Source organism: Hyperoodon ampullatus (assembly GCF_949752795.1).
Source record: "Hyperoodon ampullatus genome assembly, chromosome: 9".
NCBI lineage: Eukaryota > Metazoa > Chordata > Mammalia > Artiodactyla > Ziphiidae > Hyperoodon > Hyperoodon ampullatus.
Window position 1 is genome coordinate 46,997,446 of NC_136922.1, and position 27,772 is coordinate 47,025,217.

Below are 27,772 nucleotides of genomic sequence, written 5' to 3' on the forward strand. Positions count from 1 at the left end.
TTAAGTCACTTAACTAGCTGTCTCAGTTATTAAATTGACTGTCTTGGTATCATAGTGTTTGTGTGTAAATAACAACTATTTTACTTAATAATGGCCCAAAGCACCAGTGATGCTGGCAATCTGGATATGCCAAAGCGAAGCTGTAAAGCGTTCCCTTGAAGTGAAAATGTCAAAGTTCTCAACTTAATAAAGGAAGAGGGGCTTCCCTGGTGGCGCAGTGGTTGAGAGTCCACCTGCCGATGCAGGGGACACGGGTTCGTGCCCCGGTCCGGGAGGATCCCAAATGCCGCGGAGCGGCTGGGCCCGTGAGCCATGGCCGCTGAGTCGGCGCGTCCGGGGCCTGTGCTCCACAACGGGAGAGGCCACAACAGTGAGAGGCCCACGTAGTGCAAAAAAAAAAAAAAAAAATGAAGAAAAAAATTAAATGCTCTGGTTGCTAAGATCTATGGTAAGAACAAATCTTTTATCTGTGAAATTGTGAAGAAGGAAAAAGAAATTTGGCTTGCTTTGCTGTTGCACCTCAAACTGCAAAAGTTAGGGCCACAGTGTGTGATAAGTACTTAGTTAAAATGGAAAAGGCATTATATTTGTATAAGATATTTTGAAAGAGACCATGTTCACATAACTTTTATTTTATTATTAATTGTTGTTAACCCCTAATGTGCCTAATTTATAAAATAAACTTTATCATAAGTATGTATGTATAAGAAAATCATAGGATATACAGGGTATAATACTATCTGCAGGTTTAGGCATTCAACTGGAGGTCTTGAAACATATCCCCTGTGGATAAGGGAGGTCTACACTATTTATATATTCAACACAATAAATTGTTTCTTATTTCATGATTACAGTTGTGATTAGAATATGTATTTAGTTTTTAACTGATCACAGTATTTCTCTACTAATTATTACAAAATTACCTCAATTCAAGTAGATCAAACAAGAGGATACCTTATCAATTAGAAACATACATTAGTATACTCAAACAGTCTTTGAATTTACAAGAGCTTAAATAACAATAAAATTTAATAAAAAATTAATATTAGCAATAAAATTGCTACAATAAATATTCTAAAGTATGAAAGAAAATCAATTAAATAAATACTTACTATCATTACTTAAGCTAAACAGGCATCAGGAAAACAGTAATTTCATATGTAGTGAAACCAGGTAATCACTACCACTAAATAAAACTTGCTGAATGTCTACTACTATATATGAAAAGCACTGTTCTGTGTACCAAGAGGAATTACAAAATAAGTTTCAGACTCTCCTCAAGGAATTTACATTCTGGTTGAGGGAGATACAATATGTATAATTAAACTACAATATAAAGTGGTATATTATGGCACATGCACACCAATGAAGGACAGGAAACAAACAATGCAAAAAATAAATTAGGCAGCAGATACCTAGAATGATGTACTCTAACTACATCAAGGGAAACTTTCAAGTAGTAAGACTCTTACCATGCCACTTATAATCCTGTTGCTAACATCGCCTACTTAAATATTTGAGGATAAAATAGAGAATAACTAAATTCAGCAATAAAATATGATGGTTAGAAAAAAATCACATCTATTTCCAGTACTGTCATCATTGTTAGGACCAGAAAATGACTCCTCATGTAGCATTCTGTAAAAAGACTTGCTCATTATATCCATCTACAGGTTGTACTTTCCTCCTCCAATTCCCCTCCCTGATGAGGGAGCAGTGGTAGGCCTGGGGTTCTTCTGGGTACTGAGGACTATACAAAATAATTATTGCTTTCTAACAGCCAATTGGAAATTTAACTTTAAAGTGATAATAGTATAATAGGTTTAAAAACAAGGGGCTGTATTAGATAACTCTGCATCTGAATAGCATACAAGGCATTACTCTAAATAGGCAAAACTGCTTAATATCTAACTGCCAGAGCACTGTAATATGATGTTAAACTAATTGTTCCCAACAATTTTTACTTTAGTAGCAGTGACTGAAGATTGACTTGGTTAGTGAGTTTGGAAATCTGATGTATGAAGAAGCTAACCTGAAGGAGAAAATTGTAACAAAGTTAAGTGGAATTTCTGCAAATTAAAAAAAAAAGTCATTATTAGAAACTTTAAGAACTTTAGCTACAGAGAAATATGAAACAAGCCACTACACCTTCTAAACCAACCTTACCAGGTGGTAAAGAGGATGCAATATTTTTGAGTGACATAATGTAGCCATACAGAATGTAAACTAACACACATAATAAAAAGTGCTCACATTCTTTTCTTGGGCTTTAACACACTCCAGCCTTTTTCATAGGTTCAGTGTGCATAAGTAACTAAAAAATAAAAATTGTTGATTCTCTGTGTCTAGCTCTCAAGAAAGATTATTCATCAAAGCTTTCCATTAAACACTGATTATTACAAGCAAAGCACATCTGAACTTAAGAAAGCATTTAAACCTTTTGAAAAAGAGCTATTATTCCTTCAACTACTGTGTAAAGACTGTAACTGCATGAAACTTAGCCATTGTAACACCACCAAGAATGAACTGCTTCTTACTTTATTCAAAGTTTATTTATTTACCACTCTAAATAATCCTCAAGCCATACATTTATTACAACTCTAAAGAATCCTCAAGCCACACAATTCAGCAAAACGCTTAAGATAACTAAGTAACAAATACCAATTTTTCCAGACCTTTCTACATAGAACTCAAGTTAAATAACTAGTTTTACATAAAAATATCACATTAACAATGTTAGTCAGTAGTATCAAAACACACATATATAATAATATTTTGTCTTGAATTTAAGTTCCTAAAGTGTGTAAAATCTTTTTATGTTTTAACAATTATGTTCAAAAAGAAGCAGCCATTAAATCCCATAATGTGTACGTGTGTGTGTGTATGCCTTAAATCACCTAGTATTGATTAGAAAAATGTTAAAGAATGGTTAAAAAAAAAAAAAAAAAAAGGCAATACTTTTTAGTCAGTACAGTGTCAACATCTGGGCATGTCTGAGAAGTAATAGCAAAAGCTTTCTAATACAGTATGTCACCTAGAAATTAGATCTTGGGAAATCCTAGAACAAAAAGGTTCAAGGCCCTCAGGCATAGGTAGAACTAAGCAATGGATCTCAAAGATGGGATCCTGAGATGTGGTTCTCTGTATAAGCATCACCAGGCAGCTTGTTAAAAATGCACATTACTGGGCCACACTCCCAGAGATTCTAATTTAGTAGCTATAGGGTGGAACCAGGTATCAACATATTTTTTTTTAATTTTTCTTTTAAATTAATTTATTTTTGGCTGTGTTGGGTCTTTGTTGCAGCGCGCGGGCTTCTCATCGCGGTGGCTTCTCTTGTTCGGGAGCACGGGGCTCTAGGCGCACGGGCTTCAGGAGTTGTGGCTCGCGGGCTCTAGAGCACAGGCTCAGCAGTTGTGGTGCACGGGCTTAGTTGCTCCACGTCATGTGGGATCCTCCTGGATCAGGGCTCGAACCCGTGTCCCCTGCACTGGCAGGCGGATTCCCAACCACTGCACCACCAGGGAAGCCCTCAACATATTTTTTAAACCAGACCAAATTGATTCAGATGCATCATCAGCCTTGGGAACCACTGAGGTCCTAAAGCAACGTTTCTCAATGTTGCTTTAGACATTTGTTAGACAAATGTTAGACATTTGTTAAATATGCTCAATACTGGGCCCAATTTCTCATCAACAATGTGAGACTCTCTGCTAGTGTGACCAAACTGTGAATTTTAAATACGTTATCTCAAGTGAATCTAATGGTACTAAAAGCTTAAGAACCTATGTCTAAAGGATTGGGACTAGATCCTTTAGAGTTGCAGGTGCTCAAAAATAAAATCATTTTGTTGATTATAATCTACTCCATTTAGAGGCACTGAAAGTTTGAACATAAATCCAAGAAAATATCCTGCTGCAAAAAAGTCGAACAATTCTTCGAAATCTGCACTTAGCAGCTAACCTTCTAGAATCTAGTAAATTTATACTTCTAGTCATCTCCTTCAAAAAGGTCACTTTCTAAACTGAATGCCAGCCATGACAATAAGAACCTTCAAACCTAAATACAAAGCACTCTAGACAGAATGCTTAGGAATGCTTTCTTAGAAAGATAACAGACAAAAAGTTCAATACAGCTTCTTTGGAAAGATTCCCTCCCACCCAAACAGGGCATTTTGCACACAAAAGTTAACTAAAATAAAATTTCCTTCCTAAAAAATACAAGAAATGCTGAAAAAATACATTAAGTAGGCTCCTTTTTATAAAATCAAAGTGTCAAAGAAAAATTAAATAAAATATATAAGCAAAGTAAAATTTAGATTTTAAAAATTAATTTGATTAAAGAATTTAAGCCTGAGTCTCCAAGTATTACAGTATTTTATAGACTGTTTATTTAAAACCTTTATCTTTTAAGAGAAAATAAGTGTTTCATGATGTCTGAATTTGCTCCTTCATATTATAATTTCAATCCTTATCACTGAAATCAAAATAACAAATTCATGGAGCAGAGACTGAATATAAGACATTAAGTTGCTTTTCTTCAACTTCAAAAAAACCTGAAATGATATAGTTCCTAATTTAGTGATCAAAAATAACCAAAAGTAAATATGGGTAGAGAATATCTTGCTATTGGTTCACTGAGGTTAAGCATGAACTTAACTAAAGGTCTGTTTTGTTTTGTTTTTTATAAATCTATTTTTTATTTTTATTTTGGCTGTGTTGGGTCTTTGTTGCTGTGTGTGGGCTTTCTCTGGTTGCGGTGAGCGGGGACTACTCTTCATTGCAGTGCACGGGCTTCTCACTGCAGTGTCTTCTCTTGTTGAGGAGCACGGGCTCCAGGTGTGTGGGCTTCAGTAGTTGTGGCATGTGGGCTCAGTAGTTGTGGCTCACGGGCTCTAGAGCACAGGCTCAGTAGTTGTGGCGCACGGGCTTAGTTGCTCTGCAGCATGTGGGATCTTCCCGGGCCAGGGCTCGAACTCGTGTCCCCTGCATTGGCAGGCAGATTCTTAACCACTGTGCCACCAGGGAAGCTCCTAAAGGTCTGTTTTGTTAATAGAAATTTGCTTCAGTATTTCTGTATTGAGAGCTACTTCCTTGAAAGTTATAGTTTTAAATGTATTATCACTGTTGAAGAGTCTCTCCTTGACCAAACTTTAGTCAGGCTCCTCTGAACTCTTTCCAATTAGACCCTAACTTTTGGGCTTCTGTGTTCATCTCTGTATTGTCCAATTTTAGCAAGAATCCTACTATGTCAGTTTAACCAGAATCCCCCACCCTCAATATTGATCACGCTGGATATCTGATTAGGTTCCTCATCTCCACCATCCCCCATGTAATATCTGACCACCCGGCCTGCCTTCATCAACAATCCTGTTTAGGTCTGTTTAGCCAGAATCCCCCTTATTTTGATGTTTCTTTCCTCTTAGTAATTTTTTATTTACTTACCCCACCCTTCTACTTGGCTATACATCCCCAGTTTTCCTAGTTGTATTCCAAGTTTGAGCTCAATCTCTCTCCCCCACTACAAAATCACATTGCAGTGGTCCCTACAACTATCGTGATAGCCTCCCTGAATAAAGTCTGCTTTACTAATCTTTATAAGTGTCATGAACAATTTTTTCTTAAACATCACTACCAATATTATGAGTAATTTTCTCCTTGCCTCATGGTTACAGAGAGAAATTTTCAAAATAAATCCCTCCCCCCCACACCAAGAAAAAAACAAATTTAAACAACTATGTAACTAAGAAAAAAAAAAGTAGAGGGCTTCCCTGGTGGCGCAGTGGTTCAGAGTCCGCCTGCCGATGCAGGGGACACGGGTTTGTGCCCCGGTCCGGGAAGATCCCACATGCCGCGGAGCGGCTGGGCCCGCGAGCCATGGCCGCTGAGCCTGCGCATCCGGAGCCTGTGCTCCGCAACGGGAGAGGCCACAGCAGTGAGAGGCCCGCATACCGCAAAAAAAGAAAAGAAAAAAAAAAGTAGAAAGGAGGAGACTGGTATACCTCTCTACCCAATCTAATGCACATTAATACTGATCATCTAATAGAATTATTGTTAGATTCAGTTTTCCAAAATCAGCACAGTCTAGGCACCTCACCAACAGCCTTTACAGGCCTTTCTTGCTTAAAATATAAGATAAAAAGTTAGCCAAATACATGGGCCACATAAAATAAAATCGTCAAAATAAAATGAACTTCAGGGCTTCCCTGGTGGCGCAGTGGTTGAGAGTCCGCCTGCCGATGCAGGGGACACGGGTTCGTGCCCCGGTCTGGGAAGATCCCACATGCCGCGGAGCGGCTGGGCCCGTGAGCCATGGCCACTGAGCCTGTGCTCCGGAGCCTGTGCTCCGCAAGGGGAGAGGCCACAACAGTGAGAGGCCCGCCTACCGCAAAAAAAAATAAAAATAAAAAAAAATAAAATGAACTTCAGATGAGACAGGAAGGACACCAGATCTGAATATGCTATCTGAAATAAAACTAAAGGGCAAAAACTAAAGCCCTCTCAGTGTGAGTAGATTCTGAAACACTAATCAAGACCTGGAATCCTGCCATAGAAGCAATCTAGAAAACATGCCGAAATGACCATATGGCTGCCCTGCAGAAATCTGGAAAGGAACCAGTCAAGAAGCTGACAAGAGAAACAAACATGCTTCTCACCAAATGAGGCCTGACACAGCCTGTAACCTGAGGTCTGTCAAGAAAAACAAACAAAAAAATGTAGTCAAGCAGCCATTTAGGAATGATTCTTCTCTAGGTTATAGCTCACTCAAATTTGTGTCAAATGATACATAAATTGAGATATGACATTTGGAGGAAGGCCTTCAGCCTGCTTTCAAAGAAAACCCAAGAGAGTATCTTCTTGTATCAAGGTTGTAAAAGAAAACTTCACCAAGATGGCCATGAAGGCTGGTGACAAGCACTGGAAATACACAACAAATTAAGATGGAGTTCTGACATCTGGAATATATCTATAAAGAAATTACATACATGGCAGCAGAGATGCTCAAGATTTTTAAGTTCATTTTTTTTCTGGTGGAAAATGGTATTTCTTTAAGGAACCCTGGCAAATTCATAATTAGTAGAAGAACATTCTATAAACTTTATGAACTTCCAATGAATTTGATTAATAGAGCTTCCAAACATCTAAAATCTTATACAACTAATGGTCTCAAATGTTAAAGAAATAATCACAAAGTATTAGCAACTATAAAACAACCAAAATAAGATGACCAAAAATGGATATTAATATAGTAAGTGAAAGGAAAGCAAATATTCCTTAACCAGAAGACAAAATGTTTAACAAAATTTTGTTTCAAAGCACTTAACTTCCAGTTAAAGCAATGGTAGAGCTTAGAAAATTTTTAACCAAATGAGACAGATCCACTATTATATCCCAATTAAAAAAAACTAACAAAAAAGACTATAATAAAGGCTGCAGAATGGGCTATATCTTTACCACAGTATGACAACCAATATTACTGATCAAACTCCTTGATTTTTTTTTTTTTTTGCGGTATGCGGGCCTCTCACTGTTGTGGCCTCTCCCGTTGAGGAGCACAGGCTCCGGACGCGCAGGCCCAGCAGCCATGGCTCACGGGCCCAGCCGCTCCGCGGCACGTGGGATCTTCCCGGACCGGGGCACGAACCCGTGTCCCCTGCATCGGCAGGCGGACTCCCAATCACTGCACCACCAGGGAAGCCCCAAACTCCTTGATTTTTAAAGTAGGGAAAACTTTGATCTAATAGTTCAAAACAAGCTAAAAATCTTCTTTAAATGACAGAAGAAATGAAAAACCTCAGAATTAGAAAAACTGAAAAATGATGTGTTTGAGAGCAAGGAAGATATGAAAAGAGAGGTGATCAAACTCAGGAAAGATTTAGAAATAAAAGAAAAACTTATTTCAGGAATGAAGACTAAGTTAACAAGAAGCACAGTGGGTTAATGCCTTACCAAAAGTAGAAAATGGAACATAAGACAAATTTTAGAATTAAAAAAAAAGAAGAGATAAAAAGATTTTAAGAGACAATAATTAATATGTAACATAAGCAAGATTGTCCAACATATGTTTAGTAGGAGTCCCTGAAGAAGACCAAAGCAACAAAGCAAAAAATACTAAAAACTATAATGAAACTCTCCAGGAATAAAAGATAACTTCAAACTACATATTGAAAGACTATACATGTATCTGAGAAAATGATACAGCTGATACAGCCCAAATCGAACACCTTTTTTTTTTTTTTTTTTTTTTTAAAGTGCGCGGGCCTCTCACTGTTGTGGCCTCTCCCGTTGAGGAGAACAAGCTCCGGACACGCAGGCTCAGCGGCCATGGCTCACGGGGCCAGCTGCTCCGCGGCATTTGGGATCTTCCCGGACCGGGGCACGAACCCGTGTTCCCTGAATCGGCAGGTAGACTCTCAACCACTGCACCACCGGGGAAGCCCCAAACACATTTTAATGAAGCTAAAGTGACCTTCAAGTATAAAAACCCATAGATTAAAACTTCTTATAGTCTTGTATATTCTTGCTACACAATACATGAGAACTCAAGGAATATTGTTCCCATAAGTCTGTCCTGAAGAATCTACCAGAGAATAAGCTTCAAACAACCAACAGCTTGGAAAGGAATTAACATAAGGGCTCCTGGAATGTGTGAGCCATTCAGGTAGTAACTTTCAAAGGGGAAGAGAGTAGCAGAATGCTCAGTATCTCTAAGGTAAGTCTTCCATCATTACATGAAAGAAATGACTAGAGAAGGATTGGAAATTCATATAGTTATTCACTCAGCACATCTGTAAGACTAAGAATTTCCAGAATATCTGATAACCAAATGTAGTTATTAAATTTCTTATAGAACCAGATATATATACATATATTTTTAAACATTTTAATATTCCTCCAATATTTTATTGTGTTGACTCTGAGAAAAATTAATGCTAGTCTTAGAGAGGTAACCTAGTAGAGAAATTAGCTCCTGCCCAACCTAGTGAAGAAACTAATTGAAATGGAGCATCCATAGTCACCCCATTAATAGAATTTTTGCCCATCCCCTTCCTCTAGAGCTGGCAATTACAGAGTAAAGTTTGAAAGTCAGTCCTACAGAAGCCTGCAGCAAGAACCAGGAATGGATCAAGGAACGGGAATTCCTCTTATGGGGAAAGGTGGAGTTTACCATGGGAAAAGGTAGAATAATGGGCTGAGGGGCTTGAAAAGAGAGTCATTTGGAAAACAACAAGATGGAAAGAAGCCTTGAAGAGGACCTTCACCTTGCAAGGAGCTAAATCTATAAGGATCTGCTTTTTGAAGGAACAAAAGTAAGCAGCCTCTGTCCACATCATCCCAGTATCTATGGGAAAGGTCAATAAAGAACAAAAAGTCCTAAAATAATGTTCAAGACCAAGAAAGAACTGATTGACTATTAACGTTATGGAATCAGGGTCTTGCCACTATTACAAAAGGACAACCAAATTTTACCATGTAATACAAGATCTTTATGATGAAATCTGTATGATGACTATAGTTCCTATGATCCTGAAAAAGAATCTGAAAATTATCAGCTTTCTCATCTCTTATTTGAACAAAGAATACTGACTTAATATGGCAGAGAAAGCACAACAGTCTCCTAGACAAGTAAATATCTCTTCTTAAATCTATACTGAAAATTTGTAGAATTCTAAATCCAAATACATTTTAACATACAATTTATAATGAAAATAAGATTCAAGCATTTAAGTCTAAGTTATAAACATTTTGTTTAGGTAATAAAACCTACAGATTAGCTCATAATAGCATAATAATAGGGTAAACAGTTAACTCCATGGTTAAGTAGAAAAGATTAAGGAGAAAGGTTTAGGAAAAGAGTAACTGCTTAACCTCAATAAGATATGACTGCTAGTCAAGCTAATTTACTGATGGTAGGCAAATGATAAACAGTACTCTGAACTGAAAATACATCTGGATACCATGGATTTGCTTCATGCAAAAGAATCTAGTTAATTCAATCTAGCCGACTAGCTGCATTTTCCCCCACATTGTGTCCCCAAATCCAGCAATGGTGAATATGTTGTTGACTGGGAAATATATAACTACGCTTCTGTAGAATAAACCCAAAATCAATAGGCTCAACAGAATGAAGGCTTCAGAAATAAGGAAACACAGACGTTTATTCTAGCATTTACTTTCATAAATATTGACATCAAAGAATCAAATATGTAGCTGTGAAGCAGTAATTTATCCAAAATTGGATGCTTCATTAAAGCTGGATATGGCCCAAAGCTGCAGGAAACATCCTGAAGGAAAAGGTCTTATACAAATGATACCTTTGTAGAGGCCATGGAGTAAAACAGAACATGGTAAAAACCAGTTCCGTGTTTGCATACACAGGACACCTTCCACCTCAACAATTCTACAAATATTGTGCATAAAAGGTTGCCAGGAAACACTGCCAAGGACTGGGAGCAACTTCAGAAAAAATAAAATAAAACTACTAGTGGTATGACTAAGTGTAGGGGAAAAGTGTCATAAAATATTTTAGAAGAGCATCATATTTTATTCCTCCAGAACAGGCACAGAACTGGCCATTATAATCTTAGTCAAAAATAGTCTATTGATATTACTGATTGAACTGTACTTCAGTCAAAATGGCACTGCCCAGGAGCTACAAATGGACTGAAGTCACAAAGTTCCAGAGTTTGTTATTAGCATCTAAGTTAATTTTTTCCCTTAAATGATGAAAGAACATTGTTCAGTCCAAGAGCCCAAGAAATGAGTGAACAAATATCAGACTACACTTCTGGATATAGCTTGAATCATTAACAATACCTACAATAGCTAGGGCATTTGTAATAAAAACCTGAACAACACTTCCAGATGTACTAAAAAGACTCAACATGGGCAGAGAACAAAACCACACTATAGAAAAGAGGTGGGGGGCCTCCCTGGTGGCGCAGTGGTTGAGAGTCCGCCTGCCGATGCAGGGGATACGGGTTCGTGCCCCGGTCTGGGAGGATCCCATATGCCGCAGAGCGTCTGGGCCCGTGAGCCATGGCTGCTGAGCCTGTGCGTCCGGAGCCTGTGCTCCGCAACGGGAGAGGCCACAGCAGTGAGAGGCCCGCGTACCGCCAAAAAAAAAAAAAAAAAAAAAAAGAAAAGAGGTGGGGGTCAACTGGATTTTTGTCTACCTTTTTTCTCCATTCTTTCCTTCTTCACCTCTGACCAGAACTTTTAAAATCCTTTCTATGTAGTGTTTGAGACAGGACAAGTACGAACAATATATAGTCAAACATTATGAATAATACAGTTAACTTCTTTTTCATGGATATGTCAAATCACTCATTTATCTGTCTCCTCCCCCCCCATATTTTAGCTATTTTACTTTCATTTAAGAATGAAATAAGAAAGTGAAACCTAATATGATTCACTAATCTATTTAGTTTATACTTAAATGATAAATGTAAGACTTATCTACTAGAGGGTGGACAAGTAAAGCTCTTGTCTTTTTCTGTTTGTTTCTCTAACACCTAGCACAACTACTCAAGTTTTGGTGAACCTGTGGATATCAGTTATCCATCCTTTCCTTACTTTTAATGAAATTAATACTCAAAAACTAGAAATCACCTGGCATATATTATGGAACTCATTAGCAAAGGAGGCTTTCTGGAAGAGCCTCAAATAGAATGGCTCCACGTTTCTTTTTAATATTCTGTATGTGAGGCTCATCTAAAATCATTGTGAATAAAGTGCAAGACAGTGATGAAAATAACTTGAATTCAGATCTCTATCATCCCATTTTCCACATTTACATAAAAGCCTATGATTTCCATGCTTAGGTATTTCACAAACAGGTCATTAAGATAGGTTCATATTAATAAATAACTTCATAAAGTGCATATCCAAGAAAAATAACATATTTATATAAAATAACAAGACCACTTAATAAGACCACTAAACTTCGTGTCCTCCCAGGCACTCTGGGAGGCCATGGATTTATTTCCACATGGCTATCAATTCTTAAAATGTCTCCAAATTTTTTTGAAAATAGTCTCTTAAATTTTTAATCAAAGAGTAGTTATAGCATCTTCAGTTAATGAAAGTAAATAGCAAATTATATAAAACTAAATACATTCCACCAAGATCACACAATCGAACCTGATGAAGTATCTCTTGCATACTGACAGAAGCACTGATAACAATGAACCACACTTGCCTATGTGATGGATCACACGAGGTAAGAGTGAGACTCCCAAGGTGAATTTTCAAAGTGGCTCCAGTAGTAGCAGCTGGTAGACCACCTTTCTTTAAACTGTGAGGTGCAGTAAAGTTGCTAATGCTAACAGCTACAATTTTTTAAAATTCGTGGCTTATTACAATAAAAACCCAATGTGTATCTTCCTGGCTGATAGATGGCCTTCTATATGATCATTCAGGGATTCAGACTTCCTTCATCTTATGGCTCCACCATTCCCCCAGGGCCTTGGTTGGAGTCCTCTGCTAGATTCTCTGCTTCCAGCTGGCAGATAAGGGAAGAGAATGAATGACGAGGATCAAACTAGTGCTTTTTTATTGAACACAGATGAAAATGTTGTATATCACAAAGCCTTATCTAATTGCAAGGAGGGGTAGGAAAAAGAGTCTTGATGTGGGCCAAGAGGGAGACAAAACAGGGTTTGGTGAATACTTAGAAGTCTCTGCTATAGAAGGGCTTAACTCCCTTTGTCTGAATTACCTCGGAGATAGTTTGAGCCAAATTTTAGAGCAAGTCTTGCTAAATTATTACAATTGTCACCATAAATAGAATGATCTAATTTAATCTAATTTACAGTAATCAGTAGATTACCTTACACTGACACGGAATCCTTGCCTGACAAGGAACAAGTATGGAGCTATTGAAAGATAATAGCATATTCAATACAAAGTGAGTTCAGTTTACAAAGAACTTGAGGTACGCAATCGAGGATGCTGAGATGAGTCTTTTATGTCAAGGAAAGGATTGTGAACTTCAGAATTTTTTTGTTTTAAAATAAAGACTATGTTTATAAAGAAAGACTGTGCAATGGGTAAATTAGAGAGGGGAGACTAATGGCGGGGGAACCACTTAAGAGGCAGCAGTTCTCACAAATCAGGCAATAAGTAATAACAGAGCCATGAGGGGATGGAAAGAAGCTACCAGATTCAGGACATAATTCTAAGGAGATGGGATAAGATATAGTGATCAGTAGGATGAGAGAAATGAGGGAGGAGGAAAAGTTAATAATTACGCTGCAAGGAAGTTAAGAACCCAAGCCAATGATGCTCTGGGTCTGAAAGTCTTATTAATAAATTATTGATTTTCTGTTAGTAGCACAGAAAAATACACTAGGCCACTTTTTCAAAGCATGTTACGTAAGGGAATATGATTTATTCTACGTGAAACATAGGTGGAATATACTTTAAATTAAAACTTTTTATACAGATGGTAACAAGATCAGCAAGAAGGTAAAGAGCATGAGCAAGACATCCAAAGACAATTATAATGATAGTTTAAAATATTTGGATATTTAAACTTGCAGGATGTAAGAATTATGTCTGTTTTAATTTGCTATATACAGTTACCACCTATAAGAATACCCACTCCAGTCAGTAGAAATGCAATAACGACAGGTTTCAACACTTCTTTCAACTTTGAATTTAAATACCAACATAATATTCTGCTCAAAAATCACAAAAGCCAACTCCCACAGAGAAAATGATCATACACTTACTAAGAAAATTAAACTGTAGATAACTGGATTGTCATTCTAAATTATGTTAGATGATTCAGAAAAGGGAATTTATATGTAAACTGATTAATTTGTTTCTCCAAACCCATCCAACAACTTTTTACCAAATAATCCTTAAGTAAATACTTCAAAGAATTCAGCATTTAAGACATGCCTCCAGAAGGAAATATAACTGTATTATAAATAGCAAATTTCCCCATAACCACAAGGAAGATGTTCAGAATTCTCATCTAGTTAGATGTCCATTGATTTTATCTTACATGAGATAAGTAAAGTCCCTAAGTCACTACCACTTAGTATATTAAAATTACCTATAGCATTATGAAAAGATGACCATGAATTTCTACTCTATATGGAGAAAGTATCAGGAGCCAGTGATTATCCAGTGATTGCTGAGAAAGGAATGTGAACTTTACAGCATTCTCTCTTTTATACACATACATACACACCACACACACACATGCACACAGATATTGTGTAGCCCTTAGGTATAATCAAATTAGGTGACCAATTAATTTTCTTTTAATCTGTACACAAAATTTTTTAACATTTTTATTTGTAATAGACCCAACCTTAACCAAAATGTCCTCCAATAAGTGATGGGTAAGGAAACTGTAGTACATCCATACTGTGGAATATTGCTCAGCAATAAAGGGGAACACAGACTATTGATACTCTGAAAACTGTGATAGATCTCAAGGGCATTATGTTGAGTGAAAAAGAGGCAAGCTCAAAAGGTCACATAGTGTATGATTCCTTTTATCTAACATTCTCAAAATGACAAAATTATAGAGATGGAGAACAGATCAGTGATTGCCAGGGGTCAGGGTGGTAGGGGGAGGGAGTGGTGTGACTACAACTGGCAGCACGAGGGAGATCTGAGTGGCATCTGACATCTGTGATAGGACAGGTCTGTATCTTGATTATACTGGTGGTTACACAGATCTACAGGTGATAAAATCACACAAGCGCACACACACACACACACACACACAGTCACACACACCAATATAAAAATCCTCGTTTGATGTCATACTATAATTTTGTAAAATATAACCATTAAAGGAAAAGTGGGTGAAGGATACGTGGGAGCTCTCTGTATTGTCTTTGCAACTTCCTGTGAATGTATACTTATTTATTACTTTTAAATTTTTATTGGGGTAGAGTTTATTTACAATGTTATGTTAGTTTCAGGTGTACAGCAAAGTGAATCTGTTATACATATACATATATCTACTCTTTTTAGATTCTTTTCCCATATAGGCCATTACAGAGTATTGAGTAGAGTTCCCTGTGCTATACAGCAGGTCTTTATTAGTAATCTATTTTATATACAGTAGTGTGTATATGGGTGACCAATTAATTTCTTCATCCTTAAGCATATACAGAAACTTTAAGTTAAAATCAGAATGTAGGATTATACAATTATAAAGAAAGTCATAATCCACAGTACTAATCATATTTCTAGTCTCATTATGCTTACTTATTGCCTTGTCCTCCTGACACAGATAACAGTAGAAGGTTTGGTGAAAGTTTTTCATGAAGGAAGAAATATTTCCTCCATTAAGCTGGTTAGGAACAGTTTGGTAGGAAATTATAACTCAAGTAATAACTTTTTTTTTATAAGGACAAAATAATCCAGAAAAAAACTTGGAATATTTATCTAATTTAAAAGTATACTTTTCCACAGAGAAATGTGAGAAATAAAGTCATTAGTACATATGAATTCTTTCCCTTTTAAGGGTTAATTGAATACAAAATTTCTTAGAATTTTAAAACTCAGACTAGAAAGGAAATGGAAAAGAGCTATTCATGTTCATTTATAACAACTTCTTAGGATATTAGTTAATCCTGCTCAATGTCAGTAGAACATTTTATGTAGCAATGAGAAATTACACTATTCAGTAATATATTTTTACAACCTCAGATGAACCTCAATCTTGTGTAACTGACTTCCTAAAAAGTTTGTGCAAATAACACTTTGCTAAATTGAATAATTTTACTTGCACGTAAATTAGATATTCTCTAAAGCAAATAACCACCCCAAAATCTGCTCTACACTTAAAATTTTTACATTGCAATAAAGAACAAACTAATATGTAATTTATATTCTCATTGCTTGCTTAGTATAATCATGATCTTTATGATCTAAAAACATTTAGATTTTTCATTGAAAATGCCCACCAAATTTTTGGCATGATGTTTTTTTGAATTTCTCCAAATATAACAGCTTCAGAAGCTGATTCCATGGTAATCCCACCATGCTAGGCCAGACTTTAGCAGAATATTATAATATGTCCAGGCAGCAATATAGCTTAGACCTAGATATAATATAGAAGCCACAAGATAATGCTCTCCTAAGCTTCATCTAATAAGGGAAAAACACATATAAACAAGTATTTGGTATTCAAAAAAGAATACCAAGAAGTGCAACCTAATCTTGAAAGATAAGCATAGAACATAATAATTCCCATATGAAGTCCAAACCTCAGAGAAAATAGTGGGTCAAATTCTTGGCAGATTTTAAATGACTTGACCTTGTTGAGAAAAATGAATGTGAGCACCCCAACTGCACCTAGAATACGTATTCTGTGAGGGTTAAACAGAGCTCCTCAGACATAGCGGGGACTCAATAAATATTTATTGTGTAAAACAGGGAGAAAATGCATTAGTTTTACTCATCAACATACTGCCAACAACTACAATACCTGAAAACAAAAATTTCTTGAATGAACAGTTATCACTGAAATTACATTAAAGCTACACTCATCTTTGGCCATGTGTTAACCAAAAAGACAAAGAGTGGGCAAATGCAATCAACTGACCAGGTATTTTTCAATAACAGGTCACTTAAATATGCAAAGAAAGAAAAGAATTTTAAAACAAGTTTTTTAAAGCTATCTGATCAAAATATTGCAGAATACTGTAGCTTTTTTCCAAAACCTGATTTCTGAGCATAGTCTAACTCCCTAATTTACAATGCTAATGAAACTGCATTTAGCAATGTTTGCTAATCCCTGTTTAGTAAGTATTAGACACTTAAATGAAATAACCTGACTTTAAGCAGGAAAAGAACAGTTGATTCTTTTCAGGGAGATGCACCAGAGTACCTCCAAAACACTTTGGAAGAAAGAAAATAACACTGTCACAGAACACTCAAAAATATCATAATTTGTTTATAGACTACCAGCTAATATATAAACCAATCTGTATTTTACTATGATCCTTTTACACATTCGTGGGAAGATCATTTCACAGATTTACATAAGTATAGCAAAGTTCTTTAAGGTAACTGAGCAACTGAGCTCTACTAGTTTTTGTTATCTTCTAAGATACAAATATTACTTCATTAATCCAACTTATAAACTGATGTATTTAACTAGAAAAGTAAATAATTACACAAGAAAAGTCATGAGAAACTTCATCACATAGACTCTATATAACACTTTCAGTATCATAACAATAAAAATACCATTTCTAATGTTACTTATGAAAGGATTCATGTTCTACACTGACTATCAAAGAGGGCTTAGAGTAAGCACAAGTGACACTGAAAAACGCCACAACATCCTGAAAGAAATGGTTAAAATGGAGATTGAAATATCTTTTCTATTATACATCACATCAGCAAACCTAGAAAATGTAAAAGAGCCCAAGGAGGCATAAATTGAGAAGATACTGCACCTTGCTGCTTTGCCATGAGAGTGAAATATAAAAAGATACTATTTTGAATGCTGCTAAATTATCAAAGAATGGTAAAAGTTAAGAATCACAATGTTATGGTTGAATGGAGCCTTATGATGCTTTATTATGAATGTAAAGCTTATGTTATCAAATAGGAAAATGCAAAAGACTCATTCTACCCAGATTTTAAGATTTCATGTGAAAGGCAATTTTAGAAATTAAATCTAAATTGTGTCTTAACAAAGTGGTAAGTACTTTAAGGACCAAGCGGAAGGCTTACTAATGACATAATAAGGTTTTGAAGTGCTATGACATATTTATATACATATCTGAGGCCTGAATCACTGGGAATACTTGCAGCTATTTTAAGCTCTGTGGACCCTAGAGTTCAGTGCCATTTAGCTTTCTCTTCACACCCCACCAAAGCTATTTTTGGCCTTTCTGTGACTTAACTGTATAAGCAGTGGGATAACCCATTGTGCATGCTTTCCTGCCCCATAATTAATTGGGTTCCAAAAGCAACTTTAACCTGACCTGAAGTCAGGACTTCGAGAGTTACATGGCCCTTTGGGCCTTCTGTGCATGCCACCTGATCTTGGGCAGATTATTTAACTTCTCAAGAGAGAAAGAGAAATTATAAAAGTGTTTTATATTGAGTTCCGGTGAAGACTAGTAGCTAACATAAAAGCTCTGTAAATAACTAATTTTACTAAGAATCATCTAGTCTACACAATGCTATAGAAACAATATGGTACTGGCAATAGAAACAGACACATAGACCAATGGAACAGAGGACCCAGAAATAAATCCACGCATATACGGTCAACTAATCTTTGACAAGGGTGCCAAGAATATACAATGGGAAAAGGACAGTCTCTTCTATACATGGTGCTGGGAAAATTGGATATCCACATGCAAAAGAATGAAACTGGACCCTTATCTTACATCATGCACAAAGTTAACCTGAAATGGATTAAAGACTTAAATTTAAGACCTGGAACTATAAAACTCCTAGAAGAAAACATAGGGAAAAAGCTCCTTGACATCAGTCTTTGCAATGATAATTTGGATATGATACCAAAAGCACAAGCAACAAAAGCAAAAATAAACAAGCAACTAAAAAGCTTCTGCATAGCAAAGGCAACAATCAACAAAATAAAAAGGCAAGTTATGGAATGGGAGAAAATATCTGCAAACCATACATCTGATAAGCATATGGTTTTTTGGATATATACATTTGCTATGTCCAAAATATATATGGAATTCATATAACTCAATAGCAAAAAACAAAAATAACCTTATTAAGAAATAGGCAAAGGATCTGAATAGACATTTTCCAAAGATGACATATAAATGGCTAATGAGGGTACACGAAAAAGTGCTCAACATCACTAATCACCAGTGAAATGCAAATTAAAACCATAATGAGATACCACCTCACACTTGTTAGAATGGCTATTGTCAAAAAGACAAGAAAATAAGAAGTGTTGGTGAGGATGTGGAGAAAAGAGAACCCTTGTATAACATTGGTGGGAATATAAATTGGTGGGAATGGAAAACAGTATGGAGGTTCCTCAAAAACTTAAAAATAGACCTATCATATGATTCAGCAATCTCACTTCTGAGTATATACCCACAGGAAGTAAAATCAGTATCTTGAAAAGATATCTGCCCTCCCATGTTCTTTGCAGCATTATCCACGATAGCTAAGATGTGGAGAATCTATGTGTCCACTCACAGAGGAATGGATAAAGAAAATGTGGTATATATATACAATGGAATATTATACAGTCTTTTAACGAAGGAAATCCTGCCATTCACAACAACATAGATGAACCTGGAGAACATTTTGCTGAGTGAAATAAGCCAGACAGAAAAACAAATATACAGGGAAAAACAAAAACAAATATGACCTCACTTATGTGCAGAATCTTAAAAAGTCTAATTCATAGAAGCAGAGAGTAGAATGATGGTTGCCAGGGACTGGCAAGTGGGAAAAGTGGGGAGGTCAAAGGGTACAAACTTTCAGTTATGAGTAAGTTCTGGGAATCTAATGTACAGATGGTGACTACCGTCGATAATACTGTATTGTATACTTGGAATTTGCTAAGAATAGATCTTAAGTGTTCTCATCACACATCAAAAAAAAAGGCATCTATGTGAGGTGATGGATATGTTAATTATCTTGATTGTGGTAATCGTCTCACATTGTAAATGTGTACCAAATCATCACACTGTATACCTTAAAATATATACAACTTTTGTCAGTTATACCTCAGTAAATAATAAGCTTACTTTTCCTTTAATAAACTTACTTTTCCTTTCCATAGCGGAATCTTTTCCCTACACGACCAAACTCTTAAAAAGCCCACCTATATCATTTTAAAGATAGAGAAAATAAGATGCAAAGAGTTAAAACTTACTTAAGTCAAATGTTAGAAGTGGAAATATAACCCAAGTCTCTTGACTCCAAATCTAATATTTTTCAGTATACCTTTCTGTTTCTAAGCCTCTTTTATGGAACCATTTGGAAAATCATTTCTTTGGTCTTTAACTTGATAATTAATTCTAGAGAAAAAAGCCAGGTTATTCCATTAAGGAATAAATGTAGCCACACACTGCTTCATTCCACCTTTACCAGAAATAAGACAATCCCCAAAGCAAATTTATAGAATCAGTTATAGGGCAACTCTAGTTGTCAGTCAGTGCTCATTCAATCTTATATTCAATAGTATCAACAGCAATCATTTTATTAGGTATATCATAGGTATTAATAAAGCTAATTAAGCCACAAAGAGTTCATTCATGTCTTGTTTGTTCTGCTCAAGAAAACAATTGTATAATAATTTTAGAAAATGTTTCACTAAATAATTAATATTTTAGTAATATGAAAGTTAAAATTAGCTATATGGACTATTAACAGAAGTTCACCCTGAGGCCATACTGGCTAAATAAGGGGATATTACTGTCAGTAGTTGATAGGTATTTTATCTTTAGACACTAGGCAGCAAGTTTTAGCAGTTTTTGCCTTCTTGTTATGAAACATCCAAAAGTTTAATGGATTTCTGAATTCTAATAACTTGGAAGACAATTTTAGACATCAACCTTCCCACACAATAATGGATCTCACTAGTTTCTTTAACTCATCCTTATTTTTGGTGAGCCAGTATTAAGGTGCACCATAGTTGCATTTCATTAAGTTACAAATATACAGAGTTCAAACCCACAAATTGCAGTGATAACTATTAGCTCTTGGTGGGGCTAAATTAACCTAGTACCGGTTGCCAGGACAATCACTTGAGACCAGAATCTCTGCTAAGTAATTCCTGAAGCATTTACCAGTTTACCACCATGTATAACTAACTTTTAATAATCATGGAGAAAAATACTTCTCACTATAATACGATTCAAGAACAGCACAGATTCTAGAAGTACACAAGGCCAGATACAACCAAGTCCATATCCTTGACCCCTCAGGAGCCAGGATTTCTCTCACACACACTGTTGCTCATACCCTCCTCTCTCTGTCTCTCTCCCTCTCTCTCTCTGACACATTTTTAGACATTCTGAAAATGTCAAAGCATACCCCAGCACAGTGTAGTAGTGCTGTGGAACCAATAGAAAACCTATTCTTTAGTAATTCTTATAGCTCAGAAATCACAGCTGATGACCAATATCAGTCTCTTTTTAATTAGGAGAAATAGGATAATCCTGTGGAACGAACACTGTATCTGGAATCGGAAGATATGATTTCAAATCCACTTTCTTGATGAATGAAAGAATATATTGCCTTATATATAGTAAAGCACTCACATGTTTTCTTCCTTTGTACCTACAACAATTAGAGATACAACATAGTATTGGGGAGGTTATTGAGTTATTCATGAACTTGCCTCGTCCTGCAAGCTGCCACAATAACATTCACCTGAGGTAAACAACACTGCTTAAAGGTATCTGCCATGTTTGTTCCTACAAAAATGAAATACTAGAAAAGTATTTTTCCACAATTTGTTCATAATTAAGTATAATCCTGTTTTCTTTAGAATTACTATAAATCCATTATAATTTGTTTTGCAGAATAAGCACAAGTATTATCCTTCTAGAATCAACTGGATGATCCATGGAGTCATGGTCAGTTCCAGGGGTTCAGATGAGGGGTAGAAAGGGAAAGAGATTGGCTTCTGGCTCTTCCATCAGTTTCTCACTCAGGTTTTTCACATCAATAGGTGAGTAGTGTTCTCTCTTTCCTCCACTTAACTTTTGGCAAACCCAGTTAGAGACCATCATCAGATAAGCTCAACCTCTTGTTAAAATAAATAGAATATAGGACAGAAACAGCATCAGTGATTTGGTTTCTTTGACATTTAATGAGAGAACAAAATTATATATTGAAGACAAAAGACAACAGTGCCAGGCACAGACCCAGGACAGGTGCTGTGAAAAAGCCTATCATGGTGGTGTCTGGGGATTTAAACTCTGGAGAAAAGACTAAACTAAAATTAAGAATAACAAAGTCATTAGTATATACTTCTTGGCAGATTATTAGCTGTATGTGGAAGCTTTGATAAAACAGGCTTTTAGCAGTGTTTTAAATTTCAGATTTAAGAAAAATCCTCTCCTACTCGCCATTTGTTGAACACTGCCGTTTATTTCCATTGTTATTCATTGCCATGGAGCCCAATTACTCCTTTGTTTTCTTATTCACATTTAGTCCACATTATCACAAATAAAAATCACAAGGATACCATTACCCTTCAACACTTCCCCAATGTATAAATCCTAATTTGCATTAAATCCTTGAAGCAACATACGTTGCAGTGAATGAAATGTCCTTCTGTAAAAAGTACTGTAAATAATGAAAGAATTTTTAGCTCAATATATATACACGACTTTACATACAGCTAAACTGACCAAGGTGCTTTTATACACCCTAGGTATACAATATTCAATATGCTTAGAATAATAGTTATTCGAAAGGAATATAATCTTTGAACATAAAACAGTTTAAGAATAAAAAACTTCTATAAATTCACTTATCTATTTTGCTATTGACCCACTGATGTAGAAATTTTACGTACCATAATTAATGGGGAAAATTAGTTAATGAATGCTGCTGATACTCAGTGTAGTTCTCAAAGGCTGAAAACCTTTCCCAAAACTCAGTATCTGAAACCTCTTTAGGAAAAACAGTCAAAGCTTTAACTGTTTTCAGTCTAGTATAAGAAAGCTTTGAAACAAGTTAACTCTAAGCACTCAAGGAAAACTATTTTTAAAAGTGGGGGGGACAAGAGGAGGACCTTAATTTTCAACAATATTGGCCTGAGAAGTAACTTTGTAAGAGAATGTCTGAGTATCTTTAAAAAGAGAGAGGAAAAAAAGTAATTAAAAACGTTGGAAGTCCACAAACTGAGCATAGCAGTAAAAATGACTCAAGAGGGAAAATTTAATGAAAAATAAAAAACTGAAAGCAAATTAATTGATCAAAACACACACACACACACATACATGCACACACACTGCAGGCAGTCATTCAGCATTATAAGCTAGCTGGCTTTGTATTTTCTTTTAAAATATAATCGTAACTTCTTAATGTATAAAATAAGGCTCCCAAGGTACTCATGAAAAATTCTTACCAAATTTCACTCTAGAGTTAATGATATTAGGCATGTTAAATCAGGAATCAACACATGCTATTTTCCACAGCAGGAACTATATAAATTACAAGCTCTTCCATGTTTTTGTTATTAGGTTTGGTACACTTAAAAATAAGCGGTATTCTACATCGAGTGCTCTAACGCAACTGTTTTTATATCTTTTAGAATTTATATTTCATCTCAGTGCTCAATCCTTACAAAAAAACCACAAAAGGACCTGAAATTGCTATTTACTGTCTTGCACAATAAAACTGTATTTGTTCTGTTTTTGAATTCATAGGTTTTGCTTTATGAAGTTTTCAGAAAGAAGCAACTTTATTATATTTTCATTGTTACTCATGATTTTAGCTTAAAGATCATTAATTTTAACACTAACATCCTGCTATATTCTCATTTGGGTTGTTCTATTTATCTCAAAGGTAGACTTATGTATTACCATTACAAAAAAATAACTATTTGCATAATACTTTATGATTTTACATCTATTACAAACACATCACAGGGAGCCTGAGGATGCATTCAGTAGCTTGTCATTCACCACTTCAAGACCCTTCAGAACTAAACAAGGAGGAGAGTGACATTTTGCTAAAGGCAGAAGAAATGAATATAAATAACAAACTTTGAAGTTTTAAAAATACAAAAGAAAAATTTAAAAATGCAAACAAAAATATGATCATATGCATAAACAAGATAATTTCAATTTTTAAAACTCCATGTCCTCTATACACAGCAAGGTGCTTGGAGATTTATGTATCTTCTATTATGATACCCATTGAAATTATCTAAAACTGTGTTACAAAAATAAAGAAAATTACCATCTTCTTGCTAGATTTTATAAATATCAGATTAAAATTGTGCCTATTTACATAATGCAGCTTTTCCTCGGCCTTGTGAAATAATCTAGTATCATTTCTTTATTATTCTAGACTTAACCCTATAAATGTGCATATTAAGAATGTTTGAGGGAGATAATAATGACCTAACATGTTAAGAAATTATATTGTCTCATAACTTCTTCTTGGTAAAACAATTACAAAGAAAATTGTTTACATCTTCTGTATTTTCTTCCATAACCACCAGTCCAGATAAAAAAATACTGAATGCTGTTATGTCACCTCTAGTCCAAATGCTCATAGTACTTGAAGCTTTTTGTAAGCAATATGCTTCTATACTAAACACATATCCCTGAGCCACCAACTACCTAATTTAACAGTTTTAAATGTACTTTCAAATGCAGCGTAATACCATCTTAAACATACATACACACACACACACACACACACACACGGTGTGTGCAGAAAAGGAAGGAGGTGGAGAGCAAGAAATGGAGCACGTTGTTGTTTTTCATTCATGCAGTATAGTGATGTCAGTGTCTGCAGCAGCAGCAGCAGCGGCAGGAGCCTTGACCTGTGGAGGCTACAATCCACTGAAGTCAGAACCTTGCAGAATTCAAAAGAAACTGACTAGATAATTGTTTGAAAAATTGTTCAACTGTTTATAGCATGAATTTTAAATAGATAAGTAAAAAGAAGAGATTAGTTGTATAGTTTTACCTTAGGTAGAGAGAAGCAAGGCGGGATGTGGAGAAGTAACAGAAAGGTAATATCATCAGGGAACTGGGGGCAGAAGAACCTACATTCAAAATCATTTCAATGTAAGAAACTGACAAAACCACCTGGTGTTAAAAACAGCAGAAAGGCCTCTTCTATTCCCAATACAAGCTCTCTGATGCAAATCTGTCTCCTGAACAACCAGACTCAGAGAAGTGTTTTCATCATGATTGCGTTAAAATTGCATTAAACTCAGATGTGACATACTACATACAACAAAGAGGACAGTTTAAGCCTGGTCACAAATTTCATTAAAACTACTTGATGATGGACCTTGTAATTCCTAAGCAATTAAGACTTTTGAAGGACGCAGAAAAACAAGTTGTACTATGATCTGTTGTAAGATGTGTTTATCAACAAAAGGGGAGGAGGTACTAGATGACCAATATATTGTTGCAGCAATTGCTGGAACTACTCACTATGCCCACAAAACCCTCTGAACACAGTCTTTCTGCAGTGCTTATTTTATGGCTCTTACATTAGTCCCTAAAAGAAAATCCCCAAACTCCATCTATGTACTGTTGAAACTAAATCACTCAAAAATTTATGTAACTGCTGCCTTCTTTTCATTCTGTTACCTCTCATTTCATACAGTTCTAGAAAATGTGCAAAGGAGTTGCATATGGCATTAATCTGTTAGAAAATGGTGGCCTTTTCTATAAAATACAGCCAAAGATGTGTGTTCAGTTGTGGTCATTATTAGGGCGATCACGTTGTTTTCATTCATTCATTCAGGATTTGCTGGAGGATGTCAGTTTCTGCAGCTGGCTTGACCTGGGGGAGGAGTGGGGGAGCAAATTCCTTCTGGTGCATACTGATTACAGGATGTATTTCTCGGTGCTCCTGTACACATACCGCTGCACTACATCCTACCCTGCCTCACCATCAAGTGGTCTGAAAACAAGGGCCTTAGCAACATGCTAATTACAGGTCGGAAATATTAAAACAAAACACCAAAACTGCAATCTATCTTAACACAGTCACTTTCTCCAAGTCTAAGACTTTCATCAAGAAAACTCCATTAAAAAAATTACACATACCACATAAACATTGCACGGGCTCCACAGTGATTCCCTTCCAAGCAGAGATTTTTCCCCTCGGTATGATCCGTTCTCTCCACAATGCAGCAGCAGCATCTGTAGCCCTAGCGTGGTATCTAATAACATGAGCTACTCCTCCCTCCCTTATGAGCTTTACATCCCTGTTTTGGCTAAACTTCCTTTTCTCCCCCAAGACTAAACTAGATCATTCACCGTGTCCCTAAACATAAACCAAACCACCCCAAAACACAAAACATTAAGGGAAGCCGACAGCATCCACCAGCTCACCACTACCTTTGACACCTAAGAAAAACGAAACTTGAGATCCTTTAACAGCTCAACTGAACTGTTAAGTGTACTTAAAAATGGAAGGAAAAAAGTGAGCACACTCCACAAATAGGTCCTTAGAAATTTACCATGAAAGTCTTGAGTTGGGCATAAACTGTTTCCAGTGCAGTACCGCCCTGATGCATATGACTATATAAAGTAGAGAAAAGAGGGAGACAAAAAAAAAAAAAAAAAATAGCCAAACACTATACACTTCAATTGCACATCCAAAACTGTCCCCTCTACACACCCAACAGGATATCTTTACATCATAACTGGTGCCTCCACCTCCCCACCCCCCAAAAAGAAAAAAAAATTAGCCCGGTAGGCACAGACACATTATAGGAACTTTGTAGGAAAGCACAAAGAGGCTGTAGAGATTACAACCACCACCTTATCTGCTGCCGGAGAGTTTGTGTGCGTGTTTTTTTAAGTGTTTCGCCCAGCTCCTCCTTCCCCCACTACAAACAGCAAACACATGAGTGAGCTAATCAGCTCTTAAACTGAAACACCTTTCGATACAGGCGAGTGATGGGAGATAAAAGCTTGAGGGGCGGCAGGAGGGTCAAATAAAAGTTGCTCCGCAGTTCGCTCATCCAAACCCCGCAGCGACCGCAGGGGGGTGAGGTTCCCAAAGCCACTTTCACACCTTCGATAATGCACTAGCAAAGAGAAGCCCGGAGAGGCTGAAGTTTCCACGGAGGGAACCGTCGGGGAGACGCAGCCCGGGAGGACAGAAGGGTTGGGCTCGCTACCTCTGCACACGGGCGAGCCGGGGCTCCGTCGCTCAGGTGAGTTGCTCCTCCGGTGGCTCTCTGGGGACCGTCTCGGGCGGCCCTTGGCCCGCGGCGCCTGCTCGGTCGGGGCCGCGGTCGGCGGCGGCGTCGGGCTGGGCGGGCTGGGGCCGCGGGCCGCGCCGGGCCCCGGGAGGCTGCCCAGCGAGGCGGCGGCGGCGGGCGGGCGCGTGGGACTGTGCTGGCTGCCCCGCAGGAGCTGGTAGGGCACCGTGGCGCGGATGGGCTGCAGCAGCCGGCCGGCTCCCGCAACCGGGGCGCAGCTCACGCTGCCGCCGCCCGCACCGTTCCCGCTCCCGGCGGCGGGGGTGGCGGGCGGGGAACCCGCGGCGCTGCGCCGCATCCTCTGCGGCGGGGGATGAGGAGTCTGAGAGGAACTGGAAGAGGAGGAGGCAGTGGACATGGTGGCTCCGCGGGCCCTGGACGATGCCGGCCAACACCGAGGCGCGGAGCGGGAGGCGCGCGAGCGTGTGGGAGCCGGCGCGATAGTGCGTGCGAGTGTGTAAGGGGGAGGGGCGGGGGTATCGTGGAGGGGGAGGAGTCTCTCGGCTCCCCCTTCGCAACGCGCACCCCCGCCGCCTCAGCGAGGGGGGAGGGGAAGGCTGCGAAAACAAACGTCCAACGGCCCCAACCGCCCGACCGGGCTCGGTGTGGCGGTCACGGCCGGGGCCGCGAGGAGCCCGGAGCCGCCGCCGCCGCCGCCCCGGGCATCGCGCTGACAGGGGAAAGGGGCAGCCGCCGGGATCACGCAGATTCGCGGGGCTGCACGCGCAGGAGAGCCCGGCAGCTGCAGGAAGGGCCGGGATCCCTGCTTCTGGGGACCTGGTAAGGGGAAAGGGCCTCGAGGTGCCTGGATGAACGCGGAGCCGCGCCACCGCAAACGCCGCCGCCGCCTCCTCTGCCCGCTCCT

The 27,772-nt window shown here is 37.6% G+C and overlaps 1 protein-coding gene across 2 annotated transcripts in view; it reads right to left on the reverse strand.

Moving 5' to 3' along the window:
- The window catches only part of GLCCI1 (glucocorticoid induced 1), a gene marked incomplete at both ends in the record, with an annotated part of 119,386 nt that extends 91,844 nt beyond the window's left edge, over positions 1–27,542 (reverse strand). The window contains one exon of one of the 2 annotated variants that reach the window (XM_079711581.1): positions 26,824–27,542. In XM_079711581.1, the coding sequence (XP_079567707.1) occupies positions 26,824–27,265 (442 nt within the window). The remainder of the gene's footprint in view (positions 1–26,823) is intronic. The other variant, XM_079711580.1, reaches the window with a different exon arrangement.
- Between the last annotated feature and the right edge of the window lie 230 nt (positions 27,543–27,772).